This window comes from Chelonoidis abingdonii, chromosome 3 (genome assembly GCF_003597395.2).
Source record: "Chelonoidis abingdonii isolate Lonesome George chromosome 3, CheloAbing_2.0, whole genome shotgun sequence".
Lineage (NCBI taxonomy): Eukaryota > Metazoa > Chordata > Testudines > Testudinidae > Chelonoidis > Chelonoidis abingdonii.
In genome coordinates, this window is record NC_133771.1 from 161,042,020 (window position 1) to 161,059,768 (window position 17,749).

A 17,749-nucleotide genomic window follows, 5' to 3' on the forward strand; every position below is an offset into this window, starting at 1 on the left:
CCCTGGAAATTTCCACTACATTCATCTGACGAAGTGGGTATTCACCCACGAAAGCTCATGATCCAAAACGTCTGTTAGTCTATAAGGTGCCACAGGATTCTCTGCTGCTATTTCATTTTATCAATTTAATTAAACAGCCACTAGTGCTTGCTTATGAGACAGTAAGGTGTGAGCTCTGAAATTACTTTTTCTCTATCATTCATTATGGTCTATATTCCAGTCATGTTCCTTCCTATTCCTCACCTCTCTAAACTACACTCCTTTCCAAATGCTTCTCCAGTAGAAGTCTCTAAGCATTTGTATCCCCTGTCTCTGAACCCTTTGTCTTGTTTCCTTTTAGATGGAATGACCAAAACTGCACATTCCAGGCGAGAATGTAACAATGACTTATATAATAGCATTCTAATATTTTCAGTGTTTTCTATTCCATTCCTTATGCACCCTTGTTTTTCTGACCGTGGTTGTACATGGAGCAAAGACTTTCCTTGAGTGATCTACAGTGGTGCCCAAGTTTCTTTATTGAGTATTTACAGTTAACTTACTACTCAGCAAGAGGTAGGAGTAGTCCAGTTATTCCTTCCAATATTCATCTTGCATTTGTCAATATTCATTTTCATCAGCTGCCATCATGCTGCATTAATAGTTGTCCCATCTTGTGGGATGGGAAACAAGAGGTGGTAGAAAAAACAGTCCTGTATCCAGCCTTGAGGTGCAACACATAGTACTTTTGTAACAAGCTGTGGCTGCATATATAAAAAAAGGGAATAAAAAGCAGTGCCATGAAAAGCATAACCCTAGTTCACTTGAGATAAAAGAGCAAATCCATTAGGTGTGATAATAGCCAGCTTGTAATTCTGTGGGCTCTGTTCCCCAGAAGGATGGTGCACATGCACTAAGGCATTATATTACACTTCTGTGACGCTTTATCACAAAGTAGGATCACAGGGAGTGATTAAAAATAGCAACCAAACTAAAATGAAAGAATCAGGGTGGTGCCATTGCTCTGTCAGAGTTAAGATTGTGTTTCATTTTGTACTTAGAGAGTTCAAGCTCTTTTTTTTAATATGAAAAACAGTGTATCTGCCCAAATTTTCAGCACATAATCTCTCAGTAAAGCTTGCATTTTCTGAGCAGTTTCAAGAAAATCAGTTAATTAATCTGAGCTCTAATCAATTAAAAATTGGCCCCTAAAAAGGTTCACATTTTTGAGTCTTGTGATTTTTCTGGGCTTGTGACAGGGGGTACTGGGCTTTCTCTGCCCCTTGCTGAAGGTGTTGCCTTGCTGATACACTCTCCCAACAGAAAGGTGTCATGGGGGGAAAAAAACCAGTGAGCTTGCACCTCCGAGCACAGCTTAGAGAAGCCACTCAGGCTCTTATACTGGTGGAGTCAACAAACTTGGTTCTCCAGGGCTAAAAGGGGGAAGAAGAGGCAGTAGCCAATCAGGGCTTACTAGATGAGATAAGAAGGCTTGCCTGATTCTTCTGAGGGTGAATTCTGTTTGGAGCTTGGACAAGATAAGAGCTCCCTGATCCTAAACCAAAGAACCCAGGCCTGCCTCAGGGCTAAACAATCCAACTGAACTGCAGTTAAAGTGGGCAATAAACTGGTGATGGTGGTAGTGGGTTTGAAAACCCTAGGGGCCCTTTTGAGTTGGATGTCAATCAATTGATATATGACTAGCAAGGGGTGTTGGCACAAGAGCTTTTGCTCCTGGTGAACTTTGACAAGGCCCCTTAAAAACTATTCACCGTAGAAAGCCATCCTCCCTAATGAATGAAGTGTGATTTTTCCCCCCCGAATATAAGGTAGAAGGGGGGGGCAGGAATGCTGGGGGAAGTGTGACTGTTAAGGGTAGTGGGGAGATTGGGGAAGTGGGCTGGAAGGCTGGCATCCCTACTGGGGCAGAGTTAAGGTGGTGGTGTTAGCTGTAGTGGGGAAATATGGCATCTCCAGGTGGAGGAGTAAGAAGTTGGTCATGTGCGATGCCTTAACTTTTCATTTCCTTGCTTTTGTGGTTTTATGTTATGCATAGAGCCACCTTAAGGCACACACAACACTGTGTTTTTGTGTTCTGGTATACGTTAGCGATGGGCCTGCAGTAAAACTCTAGATCCTAACATACCTGATTTACGGCTGCATCCCCCTGAGTATAAGACACTTTTATTCTGTTCTCTTCTAGGTGGAACCAGTTGGGCAGAAGGAACATTATCATTATGCAGAGATGCTTCAGGCCCAGTGCCCATCTCAGGTAAGAGGGCTTTCTTTTTAATGTGGGATTTTAACTGCTGCTTACAGAATTTCCAAGTTATCTAACTGTTTATACAGATGTGTGTCTGTTTTAAGAGACTCCTGCTCATTCCTAAACGTGTGGGGGGACATTTCCTGAGTCTGCTCACAAAGTTTTAGGTTACAAATGGCCTCTAAGTCTCTTTAACTATTTTGTATTCTTAAAATGCTGAACCACTGAGGATGTTTACCTGAAAAGTGGACTTCCTGGCAGCGTGCAGTTAAACCACCTTGCTACACTGGATCTTTCACACTGGTTCAGATGCTGGGTGCATCTTGTCTGAAATGAATAAAGTGAATAATCCTTTAAAGGGAGAGAACTGTCTGTATTTGGAACAATTTCAGCAGTAAAATGGAGTCCCACACAGAGTGAAGAACTTGGACCAGCAGTGACTTGAATCAGATTTCTGTCTGATCTGAAAGTGTTCATTTGTCTTCAGCAGCAGCTGATTGTCTTTCTGTTATGGAAATTAAATGTATTTTATCTCTGCAGGAATATCCATATTTGTTCACATACAAAAATAGTAACTACTCATCTTCCCCTCGGACATCACAGCCTGAAGCCCTGTCTCAGGTACAAACCGCCTTGCCATAGCATATAAGTTCATACATGACTACAGTGGATGGGTGGAGCTGGTAGAAGAGTGTTGTTGTCTCATGAACATTATTACATGGGGACAATTGTGAATCCAAAGCCTGAGACTCTTTGCTCCCATATGTGAATGTCTGAGGACTAGAAAACTTATATTGCTGCCACATTCTTACCTAGCTGGATTTTGTGTAGCACGGCCAAATTGTCTTCAGTCAGCAGTGAAGACAAGACCTCAGGCTAAAAGGGGTGTGTTTTTTATCTTAAGGTAACTAACATGGATGAGCTATCCCAAAGTAAAAACACAGTGAAGGCAAGACAAGTTAGGTTTACTGAAAGATAAAATAGGCAAGGGTCAACCTCAGGCTGACTTTGTTGAGCTTAAATTGTGGTCCAACTGAGTTGCCTTGTCTTCACTGTGATTTTACCTCAGGATAGCTCACTCGTATTGGTTATCCTGAGGTTAAAAAAAAAAAGAAAGTGAAAAAAAAAAGAAGAACCTTTCCGGCCATGAAGACAAGGCCGAAGTGCAGGGATGTTGCACAATGTTACTATAGTGCTCAACATTGCAAAGGTGATATTATCCATTGTCATGAGTAAGAGATCAGTGTGTATCCTGGACCAGCACTCCTAACGACCCACGTGAGATGTGGGCTGGTACTGCATGTCCTGGGTCTGAGTCTCATCTCACTTACTTTACTGTAACTCCACGGATTTCATTAGTTACTCCAGACTTACACCTGCATAAGGGTGTAAGTCAGGGTGTGAGGAGATGAGAAGGAACAGTACGGCATGAAGAAAAGGAGACCTAGAAGAGAAGGACTGGTGAGTGATAAGGCCAAAGTTCTCCCGCTCAAACCAGATAACTCCCCACTTAGTCACTGTATTGGAGAGATATAGGACACACCCATGCTGGGGTCTTATTCCAAGGGAATATTCACACCTAGAGGCCCAGGGTCAATGTAGAAGTTACACCCTGCTGAGTGGGTGGCGGGATCCAGAAGAACCCAGGCCTGTCCATTAAAACCTGTAAAGAGATTGGCACTAAAGGAGGTAACCAGATGGATAGGGGGCACTAAACAAGTTAAGCAATATAATTGTTTAAATAAATGCTAATCAATTTATTTTATCCTCCTAGTTAGCAAAAAGAAGCACAAAATTCACAATAAAGGATATATTTAGTTTCAAATCAACATGTTTTAATGTATCAGAGGGGTAGCCTTGTTAGTCTGGATCTGTAAAAAGCGACAGATTCCTGTGGCACCTTATAGACTAACAGAAGTATTGGAGCATAAGCTTTTGTGGGTGAATACTTACTTCGTCCCATGTGTCTGACGAAGTGGATATTCACCCATGAAAGCTCATGCTCCAATACTTCTGTTAGTCTATAAGATGCCACAGGACTCTTTGTCATTTTTCAATGGTTCTCAATCAGTGAGGATCCATCTTTCTTTAAGAAAATAGTTAAAAAATACAAATGCAAAACATGATGAGAAATCAGTGATTTAAATCAAATTTTCCTGGCTGTTGATTAGAATAGTTATTAAAATTGGTGATATAAAAAAAAACTAGAATAAAAAATCAAGGGGGATTAAATTTAGGACTCTCACCATCAAAAGCACAAGCCTCTACCGTTTGAGACGAAGGAGGAATTCCATTAGCTATGATTAAGTAGCAGGCTTTTAATTTTATGGGCACCACCCACCACAAGAGTGGTGCACACACACTAGGTCATTCTATAACACTTCTGTGACTTTGCCAATAAATAGGATCACAGCACAGGAGTGAATACAAATAACAAACAAGACAAAATGAAAAAATCATGCTGGTGCCATTGCACCACCAAAGTTAAGATTGCTTTTAGTGTTGCACTTCCAGAGGGAGTTCTAGCATGTGACTATGGGTGTTTGATTATCTATGTTGGATGAAGGTTTCTGATACCCTGAGAGAGGGATTGGTGATAAATGACCTGGTAGGAAGACGAAGCCTTCAAAAGAAGAAGGGTACCCCTGGACATCCAGAGGAAGCAATCGAGGGGTGGAAACTTGGCTTAGTCATGCCCAGGAGTTAGGGGATGCTCTGACCAGTGGGTCATCCCCTAACAGAAGCAAATCAGTTTTGAAGAGAGCCAAATACATAACTTTCCAAAAGCATAAGCCACCAGATGTGCCTATTTGTGTGCAATAATTAAATGGTGTGGAATTCAGTTTCACTCTAGGAAATTCAGGAAGATTTCAGTTTGTTTTTATATATAAATCCCTAGGAACACCAAACATTTATCCTCATGAGTCCATAAAAGGCCTCATATAATGTCTCATACTGTGTGTACTTCCAGGAAAGGAGCTATGGGACAAGCACTCCCTGTTTTGATCGAAATCCCTCTAATACGGTTCCTGTTTCAGGTATAGATTTTTTTTTATCTTTATTGGACAGCTGTTTCAATTGATCTTAAAGGGACACTGTCAACTAGTTTTATGCACGAACTGTAACTTTTTAAAAGTATTAAATGATTTCATTAATGTAAAAATATTTCAGTAATAAAAGACACAGCTTTAGGTGGCTATTTAAAAATTCCCCTGTGGTGTTTATAAAGCCACATACACAGAATTGGCCTTAAGCATAGGTGAACTACAAAGTGAACCTGGCAAAAGGCAGAAAATGAAGCTAACCAATCTCCCCAAGTAGTATTATATGCAATTATAATAAATCTCTACATCTTTAGCCCCATACAGTCAATGATCTCAAAGCGCACTATGAACAGTAATGGTTTAAGCCTCCTAGCATGTCAATGAGTCAATGAACTCTGATTATCCCCACTGGACAGATGGGGAAATTGAGGCACAGATAGCAGCCATAATGTCTCACAGGATAAGGAAATGAAGGAGCACCTAGGTCTCTGACAACCCAGCTTAACCGCAAATGCCAGCACCTTCTCCAAAAAATTGAAAATAAAACAGTAAAAATGATGAAAATATTAGATATTTAGTGTTGTTTCAGTTTAAACAGCCTAAGGTCGAGGAAACATGTTGAAACATTTTATTTTTTGTAGTCCTTATCCTTTTACTTACAGGTAGCTTTCTCAGAGGTAGATTTGAATTACTGACACTTGCTTCCAGAATCACAGGTTTCTCTGACCTTAGCCTTTAATATGTTCTCAAGAGCTCCCCTGCAGACAGAGAACAGAAATGGATCATTGCAGACTCCTAATACAGCACCTGCTTTGCCATAGTGGGAGTTCTTTAGATAAGATTGAAAGACTCTTCAGTCAAATTCTGGTTAAATTATCTGATTGGCTTAATATCAGTCAGGTTTGTATCTAAATTGGATGTACTCTTCCCAATTAAGTCACTGTTTACTAATCACACTGAATGGTCCATTCTGTAAAATACCTTGGAGTCATCTGCCTACCTATAATTGTGGATGGTAGCGCTGTCTAACAGTTAGTTCTGCTGATTGTGGGCCAGAGAAATGAGTTTAATTTCCCCTATGTTCAGAACCAACAGTGCTTTCAGGAGCCTGTAATGTTGTTCTGCAATTCAGAATTTACTGCTGTGATCTATTTTGTTCCTTTGGCAATTAAAATTTCATGTGCTCTTTTTTCAGTATAGTATGTTATAATGGATAAGTTTTCTACATAAAGGTTCATTACCAAAGAAATAAATTCAAAAAGAGAGGCCAGTTAGAGATGCAGGATGTATAGACACATTCTTAAGAAGTCAAGAAATAAATCAGATGAAGGGAAAACAAATGTTGTGCATATAGAACATTTTTAATGTAGCAAGGTCAATATATGCATATTGGTGCATTGTCTTATGTTAAAATGAGAATCTTCTTTCAGTTTTATTTGTCTCACATCACAAATTGAAATATAGATAGGTGTGACAAAATTTGACTTTTATTATTTAGACAGATATCTTTATTTTAAAGCATTTTTCAATTTTTATCAATTGTAAATGTTCATGGTTGTGCAAAATTATGGGTTTTAAGCATTTCACCCACTATATTTATCCATTTAAATTTCCACAGTGGAAGGAAACTATGGCAGGGGGAATCAGACAATGGGGGTGGGATCAGACAGTTATTTGATAGTAGATGGTAAGGTTTAAGGCTTCATAACCATTCAAACGCATGTCAAAATGTACAAAGTAAATATCCTTAACTCAAACTCTTAAGTTCTCAAGCTTCTTTTTTTTCATTGCCTATCTATAAATTTCAATTATTAATGAAAATATTTTCTTTTGTTGCTTTTCGTGTACAGTGAAATTGATGTTTACCAACACTTACCAATAAAAATCTAATCCTTCCAAGACTAAATGTAGGCTAGATTTTTCAAAAGAGCTCAGGGTTAGATATTTAGGTGCTCAGAACTCACAACTGCTCAGCTCTCATTCAGGCACCTAAATGTGGGTCATATTTTCAAAAGTGCTTAGCTTAGCACTCACCATGCTGAACTCTTGAAAATTGGCCCACTTATTATTTTGATGCCTAAATGGAAGACTGGCCTGCTTGAAAACCTGGCTTATAATGATAAGTTTAATGACAACCAGACAATAGGAGAAAATATGTGATACTTTTTCAAGTCCAGTCTGCAATCTTAAGACTTCTGTGTGTTTACTCTCCCAGATGGATTATGGTTTCCTTTTAAAAGCTGTAACAATACCAAGCACCACTGCTGTCAGTGGAGCTCTGCCTGTCTTCAATTCATTTCTTGGATCTTGATAAAAATTTTACTTTGGATAGATGTGGAGGGAAATCCCTTGACCTGTTCACTGTAATTGGTTTGCAGCAATGGGATCAAGTCTTGGCCCGATGACTGCCCTCCTAACTGCTGAGTGTTCTGATCAATGCCAGTATTTGTCAATTTATCATTCCAAGCACCTAGGGTCATGATTACCTGGCATGATTACCGGGCTTAACATGAATCTTGAACTAGAGTCTCTAAAATGCTTTATACTTACGCTAAAGAAAAGTTCTTTCAATATAGTGTAACTTGACACCTCCTTTCTTCTCCCAATCTTTTTTTTTATTTCTTAGTTCACAATTTGAGGCCAGCAGACATCAAGGTGATTGGTGCATTGGGAGACTCACTCACAGTAAGTGCAGATCACTGGATAACCATAGCTGAACTGATTGAAACGAGGCCAGACATGAATTCTAATGAAAGAGAGTAGTACAAACACTGTTATGCTCTGTTTGGCTAATCATGTTCTCCATGCTGTCCTGTACCACGATCCAGCTATGACTATTAATCACCTTACAGATCTAATCTTTCTATGTGAAGAACTCCCATTTAAGTCAATAGGAATGCTGCACAGAGAGGACTGGTGGATTATGCTGCACATCAGATAAAAACAGTTAGGATGAATTTGCTATAATTGCATACATTTTTACAGCTCATAGCTAAAATCCCTAGATAGTTACCTTCCTAACAAATAGTAAGCAGCATAAACAAAATGTGCCAGTTCTCCAGGTGGTATAAATTGGCAAAGTTCCACTGGAGTCTTTGAAGCTACTGCCATTTGCACCATCTTTGTATTTGACCCAATAATTGAAGAGTCAAAGTAACATAGATCAGATGTTGTGTATACTGCACCTCTGTGGAACAATAAGCAGGCTTCTTATTCAGGAAGATTGTGACTGTCACAGTTCAGGGCAACTGTATTTCCCCATCCATGGTCTAGCAAGGGCACTCACTCTAGGCTCCCAGTTTGTCAGCTGTCACCTTTCTTGGAAGGAGATCCATGATTCTCTCCCTCTTGACTGGGATTGTCCCAGGCTGCATGGTTCACTGCCTACACTGTGAGTTTCCCAACAAGCCGGACTGCCTAAACAGGCCTGCTTTGCTTTTTCTCAGAGGCTACAAACAGTGTGATTTTCCACTGTCATAAGGTACCACAAAGCCCTTTCTAAGCAAGCACATTTATTATTAATCAATACAGAGAAAACGTGTTTCAAATAATACAAGGACCTGCACACGTGCTAATAGACTTACTAGTGATCACTCCCAACTAAACAAGGACTCTAGCAGGTGATCAGTCTTTCAAATCCCACCAAGCAGTGTTTCTGTGGTTACAAGTTCATAACAGCTGTTACTCAGAACAAGCACACAAGAAGTAATTTTTCTGCTCTATTCCATGCTGATAAGGTCTCAACTGGAGTATTGTGTCCAGTTCTGGGTGCCACATTTCAGGAAAGATAGGACAAATTGGAGAAGTCCGGAGGAGAACAACAAAAACGACTAAGTCTAAAAAACATGAGGAAAGATTGAAAAAAAATGGGTTTGTTTAGTCTGGAGAAGAGATGACTGGGGGTTGGGGGACATAAGTTTTCAAGTATATAAAAGATTGTTACAAGGAAGAAGGAGAAAAAAATGTTCTTGTTAACCGCTGAGATTAGGACAAGAAGCAATGGGCTTAAGTTGCAGCAAGGGCAGTTTAGGTTGGACATTAGGAAAAACTTCCTAACTGTCAGGGTAGTTAAGCACTGGAACAAATTACTTAGGTTGTGGAATCTCCATTATTGGAGGTTTTTAAGAGCAGGTTAGGCAAACACCTGTCAGGGATGGTCTAGGTAATACTTAGTCCTGCCTTGAGTGCAGTAGACTGGACTAGAAGACCTCTCGAGGTCCCTTCCAGTCCTATGATTCTATGCATAGGTTAGCCTTTTCGTTATACAGCTGGTGTTATTGATAGTCAGAGACTGCGAATAGGTAATCAGCAGACAGTGCTTCTCTCCTCAGAGTGTAGCATCCAAAGGTTGCGTCTGGAGGTGGGAATTTGCATTTGCTTCCCTTGAGTATTTCCTAGGAAACCCACTCAACTTTGTTTGCCCCCAAAGTTCCTTCTTGTCTTGCATGTTATGTAAAATAGTCTTTTGACACTTATAACTAAGGCTGTGTGTCTGTCACGGAGGTCGTGGAAGTCACAGGAGGGGGCTCAGGGCTGGGACAGGGAATTGGGGTGCAGGGGGAGGTGTCCCAAAAGTGACTGGCATGTCACTGCACCTCCTAGCTGGGGGGCCACAGGCTCTGTGCACTGCCATCCACAGGCACCGCCCCCACATCTCCCATTGGCTGTGGTTCCCAGACAATGACAGCTGTGGAGTTGGAGCTCATGGCGGGGGCAGCGCGTGGAGCCTCCTTAGCCTTCCATCCCACTAGGATCTGCAGGGATACATGGAGCTGGGTAGGGAGCCTGCCAGCTCCACCAACTCGCTCACCCCAGCATCAGCAAGGGTCCCTGGTCATGCACCACCACCTGGCCCCCTCCCAGCACCAGCAGGGGTCCTGGGCCATGTGCCACCACCTGCCCCACCCCACCAGCAGGAGTCCTGGGCCGCGTGCTGCCAGTGTATTTATTCCTATTATCTTAAATGGACTTAGAGCTGTTTTGGAAAGTTTAAAAAATTTTCAACTAAAAGGGACAAATTGTCCCTGAAAATGTTCCCATTTTTGACAAGCTCTAAATTAACTTCCCTTAAAAGGCAATCATATCTAATGTGGGTTACACCTCTGTGTCATCCTATCAAGAATAGACAGGCTTCAGTGGAGTGGAACTGAAATACATTATTTTTTCTTAAAAGGATTGAGGGTATCTGGAGTGTAGCGTGGCTCATTAACCCTTCTTCTAATTGCTTTTATTATGATCAGACAGAGTGGATGGCTTTATCTGGAAGGTCTATTCACACTCTCCCTTTCCCTTGGTATCAGGCAGGTAATGGGGCAGGGTCTAAACCAAACAATGTTCTCGATGTTCTGACACAGTACCGAGGTCTCTCCTGGAGGTGAGTGCCCTAAAATTCTGTCCCACCTAAATGCTCGTTTTTGTTCTTGGGGAAACTTTCATGGTCTCTGAACTCTGGGCCCTATGGCTGCTGAGATACATTTCTCGTCTGACATAAGAATCTCCCTAGGCTACCACTAAAAACACAGGAAAGAGCCTGTTGTGACAGGCTGACAATGTCTTCCTGAAATATCCTAGCTGGTTAGCAGGTGTTGATCTTACTAGGAAATAGTTATGTGGGTTTTGCTGACTCAGATCAGGTCATAGTCACCTGCCTCTGAATATAAAGGAAGTGCTCTCCTGAGCACTCCCAAGGAGCATCCCAACCTGGGGAGGAGCCTTGAGCTAAACGTTGTTCTTATTCATTTCTTTGTTGATAAAGCCAAATCCAAAGAGGGGAGCGAGTTTGGCTTCACTCTTTGTGTGGACTTTGTTTTAGAGCAGGCTGGGTGTGGCACCTGTTCACATCTGTATTCTTGGTAGGAAATAAGATTTTTATTCATTTGAACAAACTTCAGCCCTCATTCCAAAGCTCCAGCCTTGCAAATGCACACCTCCCATCCGAAGTCAATGGAGTTCTATTGGCAAATGGACTGCAGAATTGGGTCCTCATTGCTTCTCTCAATCCACACAAGGTCAATATTTCTCCTGACCCTTTCCCCACTTTAGCTACATTATACAATGCAGCCACTAGTTACATTCAGTACAGGCCTAGGCTTTTATATCTGGCACTGATATTTACTACACAGTTCAAATGCGCCATACTGAGAATAAATATTCTGTATATTTTTTGTAACTATGAAAATTTTTGTGATTTAACTATAATCGCAGCATGTTTTCCCCATCATTTCTCACTCGTGCATTTGTAATTAGAAATATCAACTGTGTAGTGTATTAAAATACCCTCATTCCAGATTAAAGGCACACAGTAAAAGTAATATAGACCCAACTTTTTAGGCTATATTTTTTAAGGGGGAATTTCAAAAGAAATTTTTATAAAAATCTAGTAACAAACACTTTTTAATAATGTAACATTCCACATTATTAGAAGTAGAATATACAAAAGAATTATTAGTGCAGGAGAAAGTATAAATGTATATAAAGAGAAACTGACCAGTCTAGTTTCTTTCTTCAAACTGAGTGAAATGGAAAAATATATATAGTGATCACCCTTTAATCCAATAGAACCTCAGAGTTACAAACACCTTGTGAATGGAGGTTGTTTGTAACTCTGAACAAAATGTTATGGTTGTTCTTTCAAAAGTTTACAACTGAACATAGACTAAATACAGCTTTGAAACTTTACTATGCAGAAGAAATATATATATATATTTTTTAGTTTACATTTAACACAGCACGGCACTGTATTTGCCCTTTATTTTGGGGGAGGGGGAGCGGTCTCTGCTGCTACCCGATTGCATACTTCCGGTTCCAAATGAGGTGTGTGGTTGACTGGTCAGTTCATAACTATGGTATTAGTAATTCTAAGATTCTCCTGTCTTTACAATGTTATCTGTTTACTAACATTACCAGTATATGGGCATAGTATGACTACTATAGTCATGATGATAACTCACAAAGGATAACTGTGTAGATTTTAAAGGGGAACGCTATAGCAAAAATGGTGGCAACTACATTCAATGTTTAAAATTCTCTAATTTCTTTCACTGAAAAGATTTTGACATTCTGTTTAAATGACATCTTTGATTTTCTTGTGGTGAACGTGCAATGTGAGGTATGCATAGAGTCCGTCTTTAACAAATTTTGTAAACAATAATTTGCTTCATCTGTGTATGTATGCAGAGAAACACCATTAGGGGAAGCTCCATTACTTATTCCAATACTTTAGAAAGTAAATATCGTTGACTAAAAGTTTTGAAATATTCTCGCTTGTTTATTTCCATATAACAGTATTGGAGGAGATGAAAACATAACCACAATTACGACACTAGCAAGTAAGTGCCTGTTTTCCTAACCTTGGCATATTTTTTGAACTATTCAATCATTTAAAGAACAGACATGAAGAAAGGTTTACAATTTTGCAGCACGGCACACTCAATCACTTTACATTCACTAACCAATGGTGAATAAACTTTACTTAACAGCCACCCCAGTAATTTACTGTGCATGACATAACAGTATGTTTTTAATTCCCTGGGAATTGAATATTATTTTCAGTATATTATTCTGTCTGAGGCACTTTTGGAATGGCTGAATGATATTGTTTCAGTCCTTAGACTACAGAGACTACTTACATAACTTCTCTCCTTTGCCCATTAAAAAAAATATCTTAAATGGAGCCAGGCTGCAAGATTTGGATTTCATATGCCTGAATGTTCAAGGGTGATTGGATTTGGAAGGTTTTCAGCTCACTATAAAAGATAAGATCCATTTACAAAATTCAGATCCAGATTAGCACTTTAGTTTTTAACAACTCTGAAGATCAGGGAAGTTTGGACAGAGGGTTTGATACAAACCCATCTCTAAATTTACTGTGAGTATGTAAGAGTTTGTAACTTGATTAATGTTGCGTAGTCTTTTACTCAGCAAACTGATCAAAATGACATTGCCAGGTATACTGCCCATGTTGTGCAACCAGTTGAAATTGACGTCTGAATTCATTAAACTGGGTAATGTGGAGGTGAAACAGTAATTGAGTGGTGAGATTTTTTTCATCAACAGTATATTAACTGTTACCTTCAAGTTATTAACTGAGATCTGCTAAAGTCCTTCTGGAGCAAGTTCTGGTTTTAGACTCCAGCTCATTACCCACTGAATTAAGTTACATTTCATGGGTCTCTTCTTTTCCAGATATTCTTCGTGAGTTTAATCCTTCCCTTCAAGGGTACTCCATTGGCAAAGGGAACCAGGACTCATCTAATGCCTTCCTGAATCAAGCTGTGGCAGGAGCTCGCTCAGAGTAAGTGAAAACAGATAAATACTTCTTTTTTTTTAATGGGGAGTAGATTTTTTTTTTAAGTTCCAGTTAGAGACGTGCCAAACCTAGAACATTCTTACAAGTCTGTGACCACTCCAAATATCAGTGGTTTAGACATAAAATGGAATTTAGACACCCCTACTGTTTGATTTTGAAAACTTGGCCAATAAAGTTGTGCAGAACCCAGACTCGTCCTCTGTACTTAATCTCTAGCCTGACAGCTAAGAAATTTGTTAAGGGCCAGTGTGGCTTTCCTAGACATAGTAAAGGAAATTTTAGCAGTAACAATATAATAATTTGCCCTACTCTCTCCTCCGAGGAGCTCAAAGTGCTTTACAAACATTGAGTAATGAAGCCTCATAGCCCTATGGTGAAATAAATGGTTATTCCCACTTGACAGAGGAATGTGTGGGAGGAGGGGCGGAAGAAATCTTGGTCCTATTGAAATCAGTGGGAGCTTTGCCATGAATTCACTGGGACCAAGATATCACCCAGGGATGCTAAGGGACAGAGAGGGTATTGAGCAGCCGAAGGTCAGACCATGGCAGTTTGGAATAGAACCCAGTTAGACTACGTTCAGTCTTCAATTAAATTCATGTGAACCCTTTGTCTTCTTATTATAAAGGTTCTTTGTTTGTATTAATACATCCAAAGGGCTAGTAGTTCCTTTTTTCTGGATTTCGGAATTTATGTGTGTCAGTGTGTACCACGCAGGTGGTGCTATATAACTTAGAACAGTAATCTCACAGAGATAGATAACTCCCAGTAACTGAGGAATCTCTATGGCTGCTATCACTCAAAGAGATTATCCTGGTCGGCTGTATCCTTCCAGTTGTCTGTAGGATGAAACAAAAAAAAATCGAAGTATAAAGAGGATTTTTTTTTTTAAAAAAGGTGTAGTTACAAGAAATGAAAGACTGTTTCTGAGTGCAATTCACTGGGAGGCCATTTTTTAAATTCTCTTAAATCTGCACTGCTCACAGTGACCCTTCAACCCATTGGAAAGGGCTGGATTTCTCTCTCTCTCTCTCTCTCACACACACACAGCTCATTGTCACTTTTCTAACAGCACTGGTCGTCGGCAGAGATGATGCAAGGCAATCTCATAGTGGTGCTTCAGGCCACCAATAGTCCAGGGAGGGTAGAGTATGACTGAACTCTAGTCTTAAACTAACACACTCTGCTATTTGAGGTCCTTTGGCTTGGGTAATCTTTTGCCTGACCAGAAACCATCCTCTTAAAGCTAAAACCTTCAAATACACTGAATTACAATAGGCCAGTCCCACCCCAAATGTATTTCCCTCTTCAATTGGGGATGCTGCACTATGTAGCCTTCAGACAGCACCCACAGAGCCAGATGCCTGATGGATGCTAAATGTTTCTTCACTCTTTCTCCAGCTCCAGATGTGGCTTATTTCTGTAACTATATTTAGTCCAATAAAAGCTGCAACTGGAGTCTTCAGTTCAATACCACGTTGTTTGAATGGGTTGTCATGGCCTCTACTCATTCATCTGCTTTTCTCAATGCACTGTTCATCATGAAGTGTTCATCGGTCATCTTCTTTTTTAATATTTAGGAATGTCCCTTCGCAGGCGAGGAGACTGGTGGACTTGATGAAGAATGATACTGTGAGTCTTGGCTGGCATGAATATCTTTAAGTAGGATGCAACTGTCTTGGGTCATTAGTCTCTAACAGCACAGCAGATGAACAGTAGATGTCAGGCAGAAATCTGTGGGTAGGGCAATGATAAAGTGGATAGAATGCAACATCCCTCCATGCAGTGTCTGTTTCAGCATACCATCAAGTAGGGCTTCATTACATAAAGGGTTTTTTTTCACAGTGAGATGACTAATGCATGCTAGTTACCTTGCTGTAAAATCCTGGTGGAGACAGGTTTTTACCATTAAGGAGCTGGGCAACTTGGTCTACACAATACCCCAGCTGGTGGTTGACTTTGTAGAGCTTAATTCACAATACAGCTACAGCACCTTGTCTCCACTGGGATTTTACAGCAAGATAACTAGCATGCATTAGTGGTTTAAAAAAAAAAAGCCCAACTTCTTTGCCATGAACACTTTAGTCTGAGTTCCCAAAGCAGTTACCTCCTGTCATCACCTTCCTTGGAGTGTTGTCCTGTTGTTCCCTCCCTCCAGACCAGGGCCTTACATTGCAGACCTTTTCAATTAACTGTGATTACCTCAGCAGGTCTGAACTGCAGTTGTGTCCCCTGAGAGAATGACAGGGTTAGCCAGTGACCAGCCAGTTATCACAAACTTTGTTTTATTCAGAACAAAAACATTTCAGAGAAAGCATATCTTAAAACATTAAACAGCTTGTACCCATGCCTAACTTACTAAGTGGTTACCCATCTTCCATATGGAGATCTGGAAGATCTAAAAATACTTCAGGTCTTCTGCAGGGCCTGTATGTGTGGTCACAGTCTTATGCCTTTCAGTTCTTGATAGTGTCTGACTCTCCCCAGGTCAGGGCTGTCATTCTGTACAGATTCAAGCCCTTTGTGTGTTCTGAACCTGGGCAAAGCAGTGGTGTCTCTTCCTCAGGGCAAACTTAACTGACTTTTTATCTGTATTGTTTCTAATGGAGATTTGTATTAATTACCCTCCATTGCTTTTAGTTCCTGCAGGACATGTACTTATACATTTAGCCAGGAATACACTCACTAACAAGCTCATAAAGATATATAAAGTAAAATTGAACAGTAGTCTTTGAATATTCCATGATTCCATCACATCACACTTGTCACCATAGCGCTCAAAGCCTCTCAGCCATGACCAGAACTCCATTGTGCTAGATGCTGTACAGACACACAGAAGGACATAGTCCATGCCCCAAAGATAAACTTAATTCTCTTTTAACTTGTTGCACAGCAATTTTTTCTTATCTTATCTTATTTTTTCTTATCTTATTTTTTTCCTGACTACAGAGAATAAATTTCCAGGAAGACTGGAAGCTCATAACGCTCTTTATAGGAGGAAATGACCTGTGCAGATTCTGCGATGATCCAGTAAGTCACTAGGGATTTTAGATCTGTCTTTTATGTGAACTTGCAATATCATTATTACTTGGTACAGTTTGGAGAGTGGAATAGTGGAGCTCAGCTAGGTAGACTTAATGGACCAAAACTGGCTAGGCCACATGTGGACAGTTCTCACCATTTGTCTTGAGACTTGATGGTCATTACACCTGAGACTGAGGAAAAGTAATGTAATACCATTGATTATTTGATTGTAGCTACTTTATTTTGCTACAAACTAAGATAACTTTCTGTTGATTTAAGTTAGTTCTTTCCATATGTAGATAAGATAATAAACTGTCAAGGATTTTCCCCATTTCATCTTACCAATGTGCCGTATCTTTTTCCCTCTCACATGCTACCAGCATCCAACATGATATGTCTACCACCAGATACATGGACATGAGAGAGGTTCTATCCACAATTCATAGCAAACTCCTGAGTAATGTCCAACCTCCTCTATGCACCTCTCACATAGTTGGTGGGACCTTGTTGTTTCCCCTATATACTAAGAGCACAATGTGTGCTTTCCATTCTAGATGACTGATTTCAGACAAAGGAAAATAACAAAGACAGACTGCAAAGTCTCCATGAAAGAAAGTCAGCAAACACAATGACTTACTAACATTCTGCATCTGAACTGAAAAACAAGATGGCAGAGGTCTGTGCAGGAGGGTGGAAGGCTCCTCTTAAATTCAGAGATCAGTATGATGTGTCTCCTTTATGTTACAAACCAGAATGTGGCTTGGTGAGCAGAGAAGCAGGAAATACATAAGGGAAATGAGTGTGTTATCTGGGTTTATAGAATGGACTAAGGGGGTGTCATTAAGAGCAATGGGATGAAATTGAGCCAAGCAGAATTAAGGATGAATATCAGATCGGGGGGACGACTACGACACTTTTAACAATAAGGTCTTATTAGACTATTGCGTAATTTCATAAGAGATGGAGTAAATGCCAAATTACTTGATACAATTAACAGCTATTCAAGTATATTGTAGGGGAAAATCTTGCCCTGGCAGAGAGAAATGGACAAGATGGCCTAATAGATTTTTTTTTCACACTAATTTCTCTGTTTGTCTGGTACACTTTTCTGCATGGGATGTACTTGCAACT

At 40.1% G+C, this 17,749-nt stretch overlaps 1 protein-coding gene across 1 annotated transcript in view; it reads left to right on the forward strand.

Moving 5' to 3' along the window:
• Positions 1–17,749, forward strand: part of PLB1 (phospholipase B1) — a 126,075-nt gene that overhangs the window by 45,461 nt on the left and 62,865 nt on the right. The window contains exons 15-23 of the mRNA XM_032790231.1: positions 2,183–2,251; positions 2,783–2,863; positions 5,214–5,280; positions 7,913–7,971; positions 10,587–10,660; positions 12,571–12,614; positions 13,471–13,579; positions 15,175–15,226; positions 16,544–16,624. Coding sequence (XP_032646122.1) covers positions 2,183–2,251; positions 2,783–2,863; positions 5,214–5,280; positions 7,913–7,971; positions 10,587–10,660; positions 12,571–12,614; positions 13,471–13,579; positions 15,175–15,226; positions 16,544–16,624 — 636 coding nt within the window. The remainder of the gene's footprint in view (positions 1–2,182; positions 2,252–2,782; positions 2,864–5,213; positions 5,281–7,912; positions 7,972–10,586; positions 10,661–12,570; positions 12,615–13,470; positions 13,580–15,174; positions 15,227–16,543; positions 16,625–17,749) is intronic.